This window comes from Tyto alba, unplaced genomic scaffold (genome assembly GCF_018691265.1).
Source record: "Tyto alba isolate M040663 unplaced genomic scaffold, T.alba_DEE_v4.0 Super-Scaffold_3, whole genome shotgun sequence".
NCBI lineage: Eukaryota > Metazoa > Chordata > Aves > Strigiformes > Tytonidae > Tyto > Tyto alba.
In genome coordinates this window covers 4,649,255-4,666,321 of record NW_024881304.1, presented here as the reverse complement: position 1 = coordinate 4,666,321, position 17,067 = coordinate 4,649,255, and the positions used below count along the sequence as shown (strand labels likewise).

The 17,067-nt window shown below is 35.9% G+C and overlaps 1 protein-coding gene across 5 annotated transcripts in view; it reads right to left on the bottom strand.

Annotated features, from left to right (window-relative positions):
- The window catches only part of CACNA2D3 (calcium voltage-gated channel auxiliary subunit alpha2delta 3), a 467,172-nt gene that overhangs the window by 272,244 nt on the left and 177,861 nt on the right, over positions 1 to 17,067 (bottom strand). For all 5 annotated transcript variants that reach the window (XR_004405904.2, XM_042799689.1, XM_032984346.2 and 2 more), the window contains one exon: positions 12,411 to 12,573. Coding sequence is in view for 4 of the 5 variants with exons in the window: in XM_042799689.1 (XP_042655623.1) it covers positions 12,411 to 12,573 (163 nt within the window). In the remaining variant the exon portion in view is untranslated. The remainder of the gene's footprint in view (positions 1 to 12,410; positions 12,574 to 17,067) is intronic.

Here is a 17,067-nt window from a genome sequence, read left to right as displayed (position 1 = left end):
CTTTTAGAGAAGGCTCTATTACATGCAGCAGATTTTTTTTCCTGTGCAAGCAAAACTTTTGATTAGAGTCTGCATTTATTGACTTGTAGTGCATAAATTCATCTAACATGTAGTGAAAATCATGCAACGGAAATGACATTTGGGACAGGTGATATTCTTTACCAGTATCTAAATTGTTCAAGCAAAACTTAAAGACAGTTTGTGAAGTCTAAGATGAAGTTCTACTTTTGCAATGATTCCAGCATACAAGTAGTAAACATGGTGAGCAGAAAGGCACAGACTAGACCTAATACTTTTGTTACTAAAGACACGGAGTTCAGAATTATTAAAAGCTGTATTGCATTCTTACTGTTTGTAAATAATTTCTTAAAGTATTAACAATTATGAAGATAGAAGGATAGGAAGGAAGGAAACAACTCCAAGAAAAGAAAGAAAACATCTTGTGATAGGACAAGGGGTAACGGTTTTAAACTGAAAGAAGGTAAATTCAAACTAGATACAAGGAAGACATTTTTTACAGTGAGGGTGGTGAGTCACTGGCACAGGGTGCCCAGAGCAGCTGTGGCTGCCCCCTCCCTGGAAGGGTTCAAGGCCAGGTTGGACGGGGCTGGGAGCCCCCTGGGCTGGGGGAAGGTGTCCCTGCCCATGGCAGGGGGGTTGGAACTGGATGGTCTTTAAAGGTCCCTTCCAACCCAAACCATTCTATGATTCCATAATCTACAACCCAGTAAATAATATGAGAGCATACAAATAATTGATTGCCAACTTTCTATAGTAGTAGTAGTAATACTAATAATAATAACACAGAGCTTTTAAACAAAGGTTTAAGTCGTGTGATAAAATCTATACTTTCAACAGCCAGTAAATGATAGGTGACAAGAGAGACAAAGAGAAGCACAGAAGACAGTACACATGCTACAAATAGTCATGTCATGAGCAAAGCTACAAGAGCGATAAAGTCTATTTCTGCAGAAGAGTAGTATCACAACCTGTAAAAGACCAAATCAAATATACTAAGTCATGGAAGAATTTTAAATATGGGCTCTCCAAGTAGAAAGCTCTTGAATTATGAAAATAATGAGAGCAATAATAAAAATTGATGTGAAAACCACAGAAAAATATAGCATATTTATAGTCATCTTGTCTCTGAAATGAGTGAAGTCCAAATATACTTCAAGGCTTTTAAGATACTTTTTAATCACTTCTTTTATAAATCCATATTTACTCAGAGGAATCACTGTTAGAGTCAAAACAGTTGCTAATAATTGAATGTATTTCAAATCCAATGGCACAGAACTATTCTCAGTGTGGTATTAATTTAAGGAAAAATTAATTTTGACAATTATTAATGAAGACTTCTTTATCTTTTTACAAATTATTGAACTTTTAATTGTACGAACCATTTTTTTAAAAATGCTGATGACACAGCTTGAGACTTTCAGCTACATACTGTGTGCCTTATGTTTGTTACTTGAGTTGACATAAACCATATCTCCTGTTGACAGAAATGCTTGAAAATATTCATGGACTTCAGCATCCATCCCAGAAAAACTCTGCAGTTATGGAAAGCACTGATAAAATCCCTTCCTGTACTTCAAAAACACCAGAAGAGCAGCTATATCCACAGTATGAGGATAGAAAGAACAGACGTAAGAGAGTTAGACAGACTTCTCTAAGTTAAAATTTATATTATTGCTTTTATTTTTCAAAGCAGCAGATTAACTCTTGGACTGTATAACACTGATCATCAAATTTTATTTTCTGTCTTGGTGGTTCTCCTCTGTCAGCAAAGACATAGCAACATCTTGCACTAAGGCTACTACTTCATTATGTAAATATATCTGAATAGATATCTGACAATATGCAATCCAATATCTTTTTTTTTTCTCTCTCTTTTTTTAGCACCTCAAACAAAAAGGATTAATTTTTCACCTGACCATGCCCACATTATTCTCCAGCTTCCTTATAAAAGATCTTCCCCATAACATATCTACTTTCTAATTTAACAGAGAATCAGGCCTGATGATATAAAAATGTAACAGCAATTTACTAAGGCACCTGTCAATTTATGACAGCAGAAATTTTATAAGATAAAGTCTCTGGCCTGCTAATAGGTATTTCTTAAAGACTAACCGCTGTGATAATGAGAAAAAAAATCATTCCTAGTTCCAAACCAGCAACTAGCAGAATGCATATATTGCAGTCTAATGTCAGAAGTAGGAAATAGGGAACTGTTATTAAGGAGAGATTTTTAAAAGTCAATTATTACTACTTGATATAAACCATATTGCTCACCTGTTTCCCTCTCAAATACATTATCGTACAGAATGAAGATTTAGTAAATTACAAAATTCACAAAAAAAACGACTGTGACCTCAAAATATATTTCCAAATCATATGGCAATACTATGAAATATAACTTGCTTGATATAACAAAGGGTGGGAAAATTCAGTCTTTTATACTGGTAGACATTATGAAATCTCAAAGTTGTAGGAAAATGCTAAGATAAATGTGTCTACTATAAATAATGTCAATGTTAAAAAGAAGTCAGTGTGAGCATTGCGCTAAAAGTTCATCTAACTTCCTTAATTTAAAACATACTCATATAAGGAAAAATTTGAAACATGGTTCAGTAGAATAAGCCCCATTCTCCATTAAAAAATGAAAGCTGGAGAGTAACTTTCCAGACCCAACACTTCTAAGGAAATGTTATGCTTCATTTTGACATATCACTATTAAAATCAGTAATTGATTCTAACATATTTTCTTCTCCCTGCACAAAGCATACTTCCTCCCTGAAGCAGAGCCCATCACCTTTCAGATGGGGCAGCTATTGGTATCAAGGTTCTAAAAAGGAAAATGCATTTAAATAACTATCTGCACATGCCCAGACACTGATATTTTAACTCAAATCAAGTGAGCAACAAGTAGAAAAGCAGGAAGGTCCTTCAAAGTGCCTTCCTGAATCAGAAAGCTATTTATGGGAGACAGCTATTATTGTAGTCTTTACTGTATGTAGTCATGCTAATGTGTTCCTTTTGTGTGTTACCCACCACATCCTTCTTTTCCACATACCAATCAACATTTCACCTTGGGCACTTTGGAGACAGTAATCAATTCTTTACACAAAGTCTAAGGACTCTTTCAAGCTAGGAGTAGACATTTCCCTGTTTAAACTAATTTGAACAGACATCACTGTAAATCAAATTAGGAAGAAAAATTTCCAGAACTGAGTCTGTTCAGAACAAGCTTATTCATTTGTACCAACATGGTGCTTTTGCTTGTGTGGACATAGAATGACTGGCATTTAAGTATTTTTGAAATATTCACCTCAGGAATTTACTACAAGTAAAGCGCAAAAAGCCCAAGCTAAAAGATGTAGATGTCAGTTACACAGAACTTTGAAGCATAGGCTTCAATCTCCCCAGAGCACAGTAGTTCAGCAAGCATTAAATTTTAAGACCACGAAAATCAATGGAACATAACCATTTGGGGGGAGGTGTCATGCACTTGGTGCTGTGCTGAGGAGCACCAGATTGCTGATCCAGGTCTAAAACTCTTCCATAGTCACCGAATTTGAAGTGAGAAACTGCCTCAGGCTATACAATGGAATCCCACTGGAAACAAACTATGAGAAAACAAGCAAGAAGTAAAATACTGGTGTACAAAGATACCATATCTCTCAAAAGTTGTATGTCGTATGCTGTACAAATGGAAGACAGTGCAGAGCTGCAATATAGCCATCTCTGGATGGGAAGTAAAATAGAAACATCAACCCTGTAGTGCACCTTAATAAATTAAAATTCTACTGATCCATGACTTTACAAGTTAGTTGCAGAACCATGGTCACAAAACAATCTTGCATATATAATACTTCTATGCAATACTCCAGTGAATCATGCATATATGTCAACATCCTTTGGGGTAAGAACAGACGGCACAACTCTCCACCATGTAGCATAGATGTGCCTGTGTGTCTTTTCTTATGACATTCACTACTGATCAAAACAAATATACATTTAAAATAATTAAGAGCATTTAGAACTTGAATATCTTTGCTCAATGACTTTTAATAAATGCAAAAAAGTCAATGGATAACTAAGTCTTGCAAAGCTGTAGAATGCAATTCCACTGTCAGTTGTGTTAATAGGATGAAGGTTTATCCTCCAGGAAATATTTCTCCATTATAAAACTCAGCAAGTAAACAAGATTATATATATATATAGTAAACTAGAAATGACAGATGAAGAAACTCATATTAGTTTAAATCAACTTATGTAAGCCTACTTCCTTTGTATTGCTAAGAGAAATTATTTTTCTTGCCGCTCCTTTTTTTTTTTTAAAGGCAAAACCAGGCATTTTACTAAAACCACCTCTGATCTGATTCATGGTTTGAGCCTGGTCAGCAGCCAAACACCACACAGCCACTCACTTCCCCTTCTCTTCGGGCAATGAGAAGGGACAAATGAGCCAGGCTTGGGATTTGAGATAATACTGGGAGGAGCAGATCACCCATTATGGCCATGAGCAAAAGGCAGACTCCTTAGTGGAAGGAAAAAAAAAGAACAGATGTTTATTACAGACACTAACAACAACACTTAACAGAGTAGGACAGTGAGAAGCATTGCCACATCTTGAGAACACCTTCCTCCCACCCCTCCCTTCTTCCCGGGCTCAATTCTTCTCCCGATATCTCTACCTCTTCCCGACAGCAGCGCAGGGGCAGGGAAGGGGGGGTGCAGTCAGTGCTGTTACTTCTTCCATCTTCAGTGGGGGGAGCTTCTGGAATTTCTTCCCCAGCTCCATCATGGTCCCCTTCTCACAGAAGACAGTCCTCCACAAACTTTCTCTGAACTGAGTCCCTCCCACGGGCCACAGTGTTTCCTTACACTGCTCCACCGTCAGACACCAACTTTCTCCAACTGGAGTCCCTCCCATGGGCTGCAGCCCTTCCCAAGTCGCTCCAGCATGGAACACCCCCACATGCTGCAATCCTCCCAGCACGGAACTACAACAGCAGTGCTACCTTGTCCCTCAAGACCCCGGCCTTCTTTGGTCATAGCACCTTGATCATCCATGCAAAACGAAACACAGGCCATAAATCAGTGTCTGCTCTACTGTAAATCTTCATGGGTGGCAGGGGAGGGCCACCCTGCCGTCTCACCACAGGATACAGGGGGGAGTCTGTGCTCTGGAACACCTCCCCCTCCTTTCTTCCTCCATTCCTCCACTGGTCTTGGTGTTCACGCAGCTGCAGCAACTCCTCCTCACCTCACAAGTCTGACTCGTCGTCACCACATCCCTTCTTAAATAAGTTATCGCAGAGACGCAGCTGATTGGCTCAGTTTTGGTGCAGAGGTGGAGCTGATTTGGAGCTGTGGGAGCTTCCAGAAGCTTCTCACAACAGGGCATCCCTATAGCCCCCTCCCCTGCTACCAAAAAACCCTACCACTCACTCAAACCCAGGACACCCAGGTAAAGAGATTATCCTCTTTCCCCAGTCTACCTCTACTGGCACATCTACCTCCTCCACCATCTCTCAGAGACTACTGTCCAGACCTGGTAGATAGATTCACGTGCAGTCACCTCCACCATAGTTCGGTGAATTTTCAAACTCTGCTAGGAAAAAATGCTGATGTGATTCCTTTCACCAAGCTAGTTTCAAGATCTTACAGAACAGCTTATGACAGCTGGTTCAAACTGGACACTAATACCCAGCAAGCACAATTTCTTATCCCGCAATAACCTGCAGCTGACATCATACATCCAATTGTGCCTTGAGACACTTCACAACATCTTTCTAGGTAATTCATCTCCAAAAAAAGGTACAGAAAGCCTTGTCATAATCAAAAGTAAAAAGGAGATGAAGCAATAACTAGCTCATACAGAAAGAGGAGATGTAAGTTCAGGATTGAAAACAGGAGAAAGTGGTTTTCAGTAAGCAGTAAAAAAAAAGAAGGTAATTAGAAAAGGGATATGATGTGCAGTTGTCAAAGTGTTAGTACAGGCCTAAAAGGAACAAATAAAATAGTGCAAGGATAAAACTATGCAAGTTCACCTAAGAATTAGTACAAAACTAGGCCTGAATAACTTCATCCACTCTTTATGTCTTCTTGAGAAGATAAAGAAAGGAAATGGAGGCAGTAGATACCCAACTAGGAAAATAAAACTGACCTCATTCTAAAATGTATTTTTATTTTTAAAGAGCATTTAGAAAGGTTTTCTTTGTGTGTGTGATATTTTAGTCTGGACCAAATCTAGAGGCAGATCCACAGTGAAGATTTTATGACACATAAGGTTTTTAGAAATAAATAATATTTTTATACATGAAAAAGCTCTCAGGCACAGAAGTCTCTCTTTAGCTCTAAATTTCTTACAGTGAAGAAATGACTACACTCAGCCTATTTACTCTAAACAGAGATTCAGTAAAGTGGTTTTTGTGTCCAGCTGCAATTAGAACACATTTGTTTTGTTCTTTTGTTTCTACTGTAAAAGGGCTGCATCACTTCATGTTTAATTGTATTCATTTGTATCTAGAGGTCCCAGTGAGATATTGTTTACCCATGTAAAAAACCAAATTATTCAAGGCAATCAAATTATAGAGGTATGTACCTAAGAATCTTACTATAAACACTTGATTCCCAACCAGAGGCTGTAGACACCTAACTTTTTAAAATCCAAAAGTCTAACTACTTAATTTTTGGTAACAACAAAAGACAAACAAAAAAATCAATGCTTTTTGAGAAAATACAGTGTTTCAGCATCAACTGTCCTTATAAATCACTATGAATTTTTACACTTTACAGTTATTCTGGAAATGTTCTGCAAGTTCAGGTGCCAGAAATATTCAAGAAACGCTGGAATAATTCTCCAGAAATGGATAAGGATTAAAAAGTCTTCCAGATGGGCAGGTGCCTGCTGTGATGTATCTAATTAGCTGCCTGTTTGCATTCTTAGGGGTGGAAAAGGCAACTGCAGTCTAATACTGATTTTGCAACAACGTCATTGACTTCAGACTCCAATCCTCTATTTTGCACCAGTACTTGATAAAGGATAGTTCAATGCCAGTTAAATTAGTTAGTCTATTGTGTTAGTGAAGTAGTGTAACTCTTTATAATGACTAAGAACACTAGGAGAATGAGAGTAAAATTTACAAAATACAAAAGACCACAATTCTGAAGACTTAAGGGAAAAACAGAAAGGTAAAATAGATAGTTTAAAAGGCAAGGAGATGTGCTTGTGTCTGTAAATTTCTGAAGTACTGAAAAGAAGAGAACTTGAGTTTTTCCCTTTCTACAAACTACAAATGTAAAATTTACCTTAACATATAAACAAAGATTGACTGCAAAAGCTCAAAACGAGGTGTTGTTTTCAGTTGATATTTATTAACATCCTTGAATTTCCTAGATTTCATGCAATGCTAACATAAGCAGATAAGATCCTGCTGTGTGTCACTTCTGGTACATACTACGCTATACTTCATTTTTCAACAGATGCCAAATTTTAGAATTGCCTGAGTGTATGTCACCAAGACACGTTCACCCTCACCCTGGCTTTGGTCTTCATCTACCTTCCTCTGAAATCCACATTTAGCCAAGTATTCATAAGCCTCTTCCAAGAACTTGAAAAATTGCTGAGTGTAAACTCAATAGCAGAAAAGATGTCATTGCTGTCCACAACTACGGGTAAATATGAGGTAACAGACTTAGAAAAATAAAACTGGAACAGGTTCTTCAGTTCAGACACAGCATGTATTTTGGACAAAGAATGAAGGATTTTAAGAAGCTAAGACTACTTACATTCTCATATTAACAAAAGTTAAAATGCTACTCTATTTTTATTTTATATGTTATCAACATCTGCAAGATCAGATTTGAGTGTTCTGAAGACTTCTTTTATCATATCCTCCTGTACACAAATCCATTATAGAATCCTACTTTTTCCCAGTGGCAATCCTACTGTCAGAAACCATGTTCTCCATGGATGGTTGCCAGAAAGCCTAGCCCACATTCCAACTGCCTACTTTTTAATTATATGTCACATTCCTAGGTTCTTCTAAATATACTACTAGCATCTCAGAAAGTAATAGAGCAAATGCTGAAAATATGTAAACTTTAAATTGTTAATCATTTTCCATTACTATTAATCTCTTTCACTATAGCTGTTTAAAATATACCAATTGATATGTAGAAAGTTACATCTGAGTATCTTTGGAAGGTATACTTACGGAAGTATATATGCAAGTTATATGAGAAAAAGTAGCACGTTCCAAATCACTTACATTCTAAAATAAGAGGAGAGGGATAGAAATAAGATATGAAAACTCACTCTGGTGCTGATATATAACCCATGTAAACAAACTCTATTAAAAAACCAACAGTAGCTGAATTAGTGCCTTATATACACTTGTTCTCATACCCAGACTTCTGCCTTGGTACTGCTTTGTTCAAAATGGATACAGATTGATTCTGTACTTCCCAGAACTAAACTTTCCTTCTAATATCAAAAAGTAACTGTCTTCCTTTTTCATGAATATAGGTATATGAATATACCTATATTATTAACTCCTATATGATTAAGAAGCCTTTTCCCTACTTTCTGTCAGAAATCTGTACATGGTTGATAATTGCCAGTTACCAAATTTGTGGATGGAAGAAAGAGCTACCACTTGTGAAGACAGTTATCACAGAACTTCTTACTCAATCTTAACTACTTATTCATTGTTGAAAAGGATACTGCTTTGCAAATCCTGTGGCTATAGGCAATACAATACACTTTGCACTTAAGGAGAAGAAACAGAATGCACTGACAGACTTAGAATCACAATGTGTCCTTAAATATTTAAGAATCAAAACATTATCATAAGCAGTCATTTTCAGGAAAAATTAAGGAGGCCAATTCCATCAGAATGTTCTCCAGTTTAAATGGACCGTGAGCCTTGCTGTGAAACAGCCTAGAGCTGAGAGGCCTCTCTACACTGACAGACAGATAAGCACACTTATCTGTAAAGCGTAATCATCCCACTTTTTATTTTTTTTCTGAATTCCTTCAGTATATGAACATTATAAGAATGCCGAAATGGTGTCTTCTAAGCCCCACAGGCTTTATATTCAAAAGATTGGTAACTTTTCTATTTTTAACATTAATTGATGTGCACTGTAAGATATGAAGAAATTGGGGGATGAGGGTGTGCAGAAAAGGGGAGTGAAGAACTTAAGAGCATATCAATAACCAGACCAGCTCTTTATATTTTATAATGATGATCAAGAGCATTGTGAATATAAAATTGTGATTCTTTATTAAAATCACAAATTTACTTTTCTCTTCTACATTTATCGTAGGTGCTTGAAATCTGTACTCAAAGATAGCACTAGAGTTACATGTATTAATGTAATACATGTAATAAATTAATGGCACTAGAGTTACATGTACAAATTAGGTTGGCAGTCTTTTTTTATTGGGTCTCGTTTTCCTTTTAAAAATGTTCCATGTTGAATTTTAATATTATCATTTTTATATATATGGTATTTCAGCTTTTTTGATTTCATGAAAAATGATTCAATGAAATTTTCTTTTGCTTTTTATTTTCAGATTCTAAACTTGATAGTTTCCTTAGAATGGGAATTATTTAGTCCTGTTGTTATCATCAATATTTTTAATCTTTTCTATGCAGAGGCTGAAAGAGCCTGAAGATACATGAAGAACAGCGATGTATTTATGTCCCATTATGTTTAAGCCAATCTCATTTAGAGTCTAGTTAGGGACTGTGAAGATTCACTTTAATGATTCTACAGCTGGGAGGGATCACTATGATCATGCAAGCTGACCAGGCCAAAATTTTTCCCAAAACTAATTCTAGACTATGTATTATTTCAGAAACAAAAAAGAATCTAGTCTTGATTAAGGGCTTGGGGGGACAAACATAAGACAACACCCTTCTAATAGACCACACTAACCATCATAATTTAAACAAACCAAAAAAACCCAAACAACCAAAAAACCACCACAAACAACACCCCACCCCACCCCCCATGATTTACCTGAGCCCACATTTGTGCATTTTGCAAAATAATGGAAGCTAATTTCAGCCATTGGATCTTTCTAAACCTTTGGCAAACAGATTACAGAGCCTAGTATTAGTAATTAACTAGAGATCAACTAGTTAATCCTTTAATCATCTACTGAATAAGCTAAATGGACTGAGCTTCTGGACTCAGTCTAAGGCATATTTTTCAACCCACATATGAGTCCTGTGACTCTCCTCTGAACAAACTGCAAATTATTATTATTATTTAATAAATAAAAAAAAAAAAAGGAAAAACCTTAGAATTAGTTTACAAATAGAAAGTTCATGTTTCTATGCTGACTTGAGAGCCTTGTGTTTAAATATTCAATGATCACACTTGTCTGTTTTCAACTGTGAGTGTGGGCTGTGATTTTGCCTAGTAATTCAATAAAGTAAAACATAACCTCAAAACAAACAGGCATTTTTTAAAGAAATGGTGTTGTGCAGACACTTGGTTGTAAACTTATCAATACATACTGCCTGTACCCTCAGGCTAGGATTTAATTAACTTGTTATCACCCCTCTGCATTACAGAACTGAAGAAATGGACAACAAAAAATATAAGCATACAGGCCTCTTCTTGGCAAGAGCAGCATTTCCAGACATTGTCAGTCTCAAAGCTGAGACTATCATGTTCATGTGTAAGGAAAATGTCAGCAACAAACTAGAGTTCAGCAGTTGGAATACATTTACATGATAAAAAAAATGTTTTTCTGCAGCTGCATAAAGTGATGATTTTGGCTGGTTTGAATTAGACAAAGTGGAAACAGGAATCAGCACAGAGCTTTATCTTCCCCATCTCTACAGGCAGTCCACGTACTAGAGGCCAAAACAAGATGCAACACGTGCTTTGACTTTGGCCTTTAACTGTCACACTAATCAGCATATAAAAAAGTATTCTATACATAGCAGTACTAAATATCATGTAACTGGAGGTCCTTTAGTTTTACTGCTCTTGCTAACTAACTACTTAGGTTAGTTAGCTTCTCCAGAAAAACATGATTGACTGACCTCTATATCCCTCTGCAAACATAGACTTTTTTCTCCTTTTTCCATCCTTAAAAATTCTGGAATTAATTAATTTATAGACAGGCTCAGTTAAAGAAATATTAACACTTGTGCGAAAAAAAGTGTCTTGGAAGCTTTAGAATCTCTAAGTATTTTCCAAATCTTTTAAAAATACCCATATATTAATCATTCCACAACCTCCCAAATACTCTCTAGGAAGCCTTGTTATTTTGTAATCCCTAATTTAAGACATTACTGTATGATCTTCGGCTCCTCAATATTCTCAAGTCTGATTCATAACTTCAAAGAGAAGCTGTCATATCAATTGCCCCTCTTACCAGCCCAACCTATCTAAATTAATTCTCCTTCCATTTGTGATGATTACACAATATCCTTGCATAAATTACCACAGCTGCTAGCCTGGAATGTATTATGAGAAAAGCATTTAATGTGTTTTTACCTGTCTTTTAGTATAGTTAAAACATAGAGGAGGAACCAGATAATAAGATTAGGCAGCTCACTGCAGATCATTGACAAATATACAGTAGACATTGTTCAGAAACTTTGTCACTTTCCTTCTTAATTTTTCTATTATTACTGGCCTGAGAAAAATAAATAGATAGGTGCTGCATAAACATATTAAAATTACAAAATTCTGCTGTCTGATCAAAGGGAAGTGACAAAAGGAAAATGAGTAAGGGTGTACTTGAGTTCAGTTTGTATTTCCAATTTTTAGACCTAAGGCCATCACTCCCAGTATTTAATGTAGCTATTTGTCAGTGCTATGTGCTATCCAGCACCTATGACAAATAGTCAGGGGAGTAGAAATTTAAATGGTTTTTATTCCTCCTAAATATTACCTGAAAACTCACAGCAGCTGTGCATACAATCATATACAGCTAGAATTATTCCCAGAAACTTGAGAGCATAAATCTAATAAAATATTCCCCTCCCATCTACCATGTATCTTTCAAGGACACTTCTAGCTCTCAGCAAAAGACAGGACATTACTTGTAAGTGACAATGGAAGATCTGTTCAACTGATTTAGAGATTCTGGAAAATAATTCATAAGAATAAACATAATCTGTCATGTTCTGTGGCAGAAGTCATTCAAGTCTAATATGCAAATCATTGACCATATTAAATTGCTAAATTGCCACAAGACAAAAGATATTACCAAAGTGTCCTACTTTAAGTATTCTTCCACTGAAATTTCAGTTTAATCACAAACTGGAAAACACACACAATATATAGTTCAACAGCTTCATTTTAAAAGCAAAGAAGTTCCTATGTTCAGCTAGTGGAATGATGAAATAAAACGTCTCTTTTCTTACCCTTATTGTACATATTGGTTGGTACTTGGACATCACTCAGACTGATGTTCACAGGCAAGTTATTGAAGTGGTCATTTGGCACTAGAATGAACTCCTTCCCCAGCTCCAGATAGTTACCTTCTTCATCTCTTTCATTTATGAGCACAGCGTTGAAGTATTCATACTGCAACAGAAACCCACAGTCAGTATTCAGAATTCACATTCAGCATACAAATATGAGGTTTGAATATTTTAATATATCAATCCATGGATTAACATTTACATGTATCTCCATCTAGAACTGAACAACAAGATATTTTTATCATCTCTCAGATTCCCTCTATACTCATGGTACAGGTAGATTTCGGAAACCAGATTTATCAATACACCTCAAGAAAACCCCATATTACCTCAGATCTCTGACTGCCCTGAAAATGTTAAGGACAGCCCAACAAACACCCTGAACATAAACAATGTATGCAGTATTTTTAATACAAAGCTCTCTAGATTTAAATAATTTCCTAGTTAATTAATGATGATCTCTCTGTTTAGTTTATTTCCATCAGTTCAAGAACAGCTATCAGTGCTGAACTTAGGCCTTGACAAACTAAAAGTGGTTTTACTTCACAGAAATATTAAATACAGCTGTTGTTGCTTACCTAGTGTGTACTGACTGACATTTCCTAAAGAAAAATATTTGCTTTATGCTGAATTTTACAAATGCACATCATTGTAGGTTTTGTAAAATTATGCATGCTTTAATATGAACATATAAACTTAGCAGTGGTTTATTCTGAATAAGAAATTATTGTCTGCCTGTTACAGATTCCTGAAGACTATTTGGCCTATTTTTTACAGAACTATAACCAGATAAGCAAAGGAAATTTAGATAAAATTATTAATTTCTTTACAACCTAGTTCAACCAGAAATTCTATCAAGCTTTGAAGGCAACAAACAGTGAAGACTACTTTTTAACCTCATAAACAACCTTAACCCTTGGCAACAGTTTGTGATGTGCTTCTTAACTGAAAGAGACCAAAGTGTAAAGTCTTTGAAGAATCTCATTCATTTAAAAACAAGTCTCTGCCATAACTGTCCATTTGAGAGTAAATCAACATGAATAATATTTAGACATAAACATACACATTCATATATCATATATATCTATACAACCTGTACAAGGATAAATATATTATACTATTTACAAAGCTAAAACAGTCCAGCAAGTACAGAAACATAAAAGGCTTTTTACAAGCACTCTTTTCTCAGTCTGATATGTAACTCCTTCTACTAAACAAGAATTAGTTACAATCTTACAATTTATACACTTCCATTAAAAGGCTTGATAATTTAGCCAGTATCTTAAATGGAGGTTTACTTAGAAAGCAGCTTTCCATGTCCTGCTATTAAATGGCCAACCCATAGTTTGGATTTTAGATGAAAGTAGAATACAAAAGAAGTCACTGTATATTAGCTAGATTTTTAAGACCTTCTGCGTATGACAGAAATAATCAGACAAACTCAGTGGTCTACTTGCCATTAATCACATAAAACAAAAATGGAGACACAGTACTTGAAAATCAATTTAACAGAAATTAGTTTGACATTATTAAACATTTGACCTTATTTTGCTTTAATTGGCTCATACTGAGATGAAGCAAATAATCTGCTGCATATATCTCATGAATATATACATCTGCTGAATCCTAAAGTTCTGCAAAAAACACACAGTACTCTGTTTTGTTTGTTTGTTTGTTTTCCTCTCCAGGAGACACAGGTAAAGGAAAGAGTAGAGAGAGAATTTATCTAAAGCTGTAGTTTCATTAATTAATTAGTTTTAAAAGTTATGTGAATTATCAAACATCCCCACAGTTGCTACCCTTCTCTATACCTTTTAGGGGATTGTTACTATTACAGATTTGATTCTTCTCGTACCAAAACCAAAAGGATGAAGAAACGTGATCATTTCAAAGAAACACCATTTCTCGTTCCATTTGGGTGAAACCTTCTCCATCTCTGCTTATTATCCAGGTTTATCACGGATCATTAACTGCACTGTATGCCTGCTGCCCACATGTGACTGCAGCTTTTTCAGTTTACCCTTTCTGCAAAAACCAGAGACAGTTGGAAGAAGACTTGAAAGCTCAACTCGCATTTCCCATCTTAGTAAGAAATAGAATATTCCTTCCCGCATTAAACCATGCACTAATGGCTGTTATAAAATGCAATACTACTCCAGTTCCAAGCAAGGAAGAAGTAAGCTGTGTAGCTTTTCCATGATAAATTAGATAGAATCTAAGTCTGGAAGAAAGTCTAATACTTCATCCCCTAGGAGTATAAATAAAAATATATATTTCATGTTTCTTTCTTACCAGCCACCTCTCTTCACACCTCTGGACAACTAAGTACCAGAAGGGTGAGGATGATTGCTTCACCTTATTTCCAAACCACTTGTTTTCTTGTCCTTAAAGACATGGTTTTGTTTTCCTTTTTCTCTGCTGAACATGACATTGCCACCACAACTGCTTGACCTACAGATAAGCCACTGTGTTGCTTTTGTGACACTTCTTGGCTTTGTAACTCTCCTCAGGATTATCACAGAGAAATCAAAGGGGTTTTGTTTTTTTTGTTTTCTTATTAAAAACCACCACTGAAAGCATTCACAACACCTAACACCAAGCTTTAACACAAAAGTTCTATTCAAATATTATGCTTTAAGCAAAAGTTGATTACATTTTGGAATAAAAGTTTCTGTACTAAAATACATAACAATATACTGTTCACCTATAACTGAATTTAAGCTACATATGATGAGATAATTTCTACAGTAACTCACATACAGACTTAGTGATTTCAAGGATGTAAAATTTACCTTGCCCATGGGGTTTTTAATATTTCAGAAATGGTAGGAAAAATGGACAAATTTCAGACAAGAATGTCAGAATATACATGGAAACCACCTCTAAAAGAATATTATTTCCTTTCACTCAGTGGGTTATTTCCTTTTCTAAAGGAGTTAATTAGTAGACATCCTCCTCCATCATGTTCTGCAAGTGGCAAGGCTAGACAAGTATTAAAATCTGCTATATTCTAAATAAATGAAACCACTTGTTTCACAATTAAGGGTATTTAGGATTGATTGTTTCTTTGGTTGATTTAGTATTCACTGATTTATTGGTCTGAGTCTGTATTTTCTCTTTTGAATTCTACAAGTGTACGCACAATAATATGATTTATGTGGGTCTTTTTTTAAAGCAAATTGTAGGATAAAGTAGTCCTTACAGTATTACAGATAATTAATATTTTCCTGGGGATTTTTTCTGTTTGATTTAGGGGTTTTGGGGTTCGGTTTGTTGGGGTTTTTTCACAAGTGAGAGGCCTACAAAAATAACGTATTTAAGACAGTCCTGCAAATCCTAAGGATTAAATATCAGGTAACACACACAGCTTAAAAATACTACTGGAAAAGATCAGCATTTAAGCAGAGCTGTTATACAGCGGCTTTTTTTGGGGACCTTCCTTCCAAGGAAATTATTGAGTGTGACAGCTGAAAGGTGATAGAAGGAAAATTAAAAATAAAAATTGGAGGAAAAAATATCAAAGTAAATCCATCTCACATTCTGACACTGCATTCAAGATAATGCCCAAGGGAAAGAGGATAAAGTCCTGTTTGCTGACAACACAAATACTCTACCTGCTAAGCACTAAGAGAAAATTACTTCAATTTAATCTTGTCAATAGAGGTCAGTCTTTGATGTAACCTTAACTAGGTGAGTTCTGAATGTGCACAATATAACATATGCCACAAAGTTATTAGTCTAATAAATAACAAAATAATTATCCAGGTTGAGAGCACAGCCAGGCTCTACCATGACTTGGCCAATGGGTGAGTTTACAATAACCTTACATATAGATTTGCACGGTGATCAATGAACTACAGAAAAAGCATTCAAAGGAAATCTCATTCGTATAATCTATTATATGCATCTCAAGATCTAAACATGAACTTTTATACTTCTGTACATTTAAATTTGCTCAAGTAAACACATTGCGATTTTTTGTTTGTACATTTCTTAACAGCATCTGCACCATTCTGAAAGTTTGATCAATCATTTTGAAAGCCCCCATTGTATCATAATGAGACTACTTAGAGCAAGGCCATAAAAACTGGGGGCAAACAGGAATCTCAGCTTCCATGTGATACTAATATTTTACCCTTGTGAAGAAAGCCTTCCCAATGCAAGCCAATATAAACTAATCAGTAGTTCTTAATAGAACAAGCACTGGACTGTTCTGCCTCATCAAAGAGCTAATCATATTTGAGACGTCCCAAAGAATCATATCGTTAATAGTCTGCAGAACCCTGGGCTGCTCTAACATACTGGTATAACCACAGTAGACAGAGATTTATGGCACTGTTAAGAGACTGATCACAAAATTGGTTTACAGGTTCATTCACAAACAAGAGGAGCTAGGAATGTGCACACACCTGCAGGGCTGTGATCTAATTGGCATCACAGAGACATGGTGGAATGGCTCCTATGACTGGAGTGGTGGAATGGAAGGATACAGGCTCTTTAGGAAGGACCAGCAGAGGAGATATGGGGGTGGGCTGCCCTCTATGTCAATAACCCATTGGAGCACATGGACCTCTGCCTGGGGATAGATGAGGAGCAG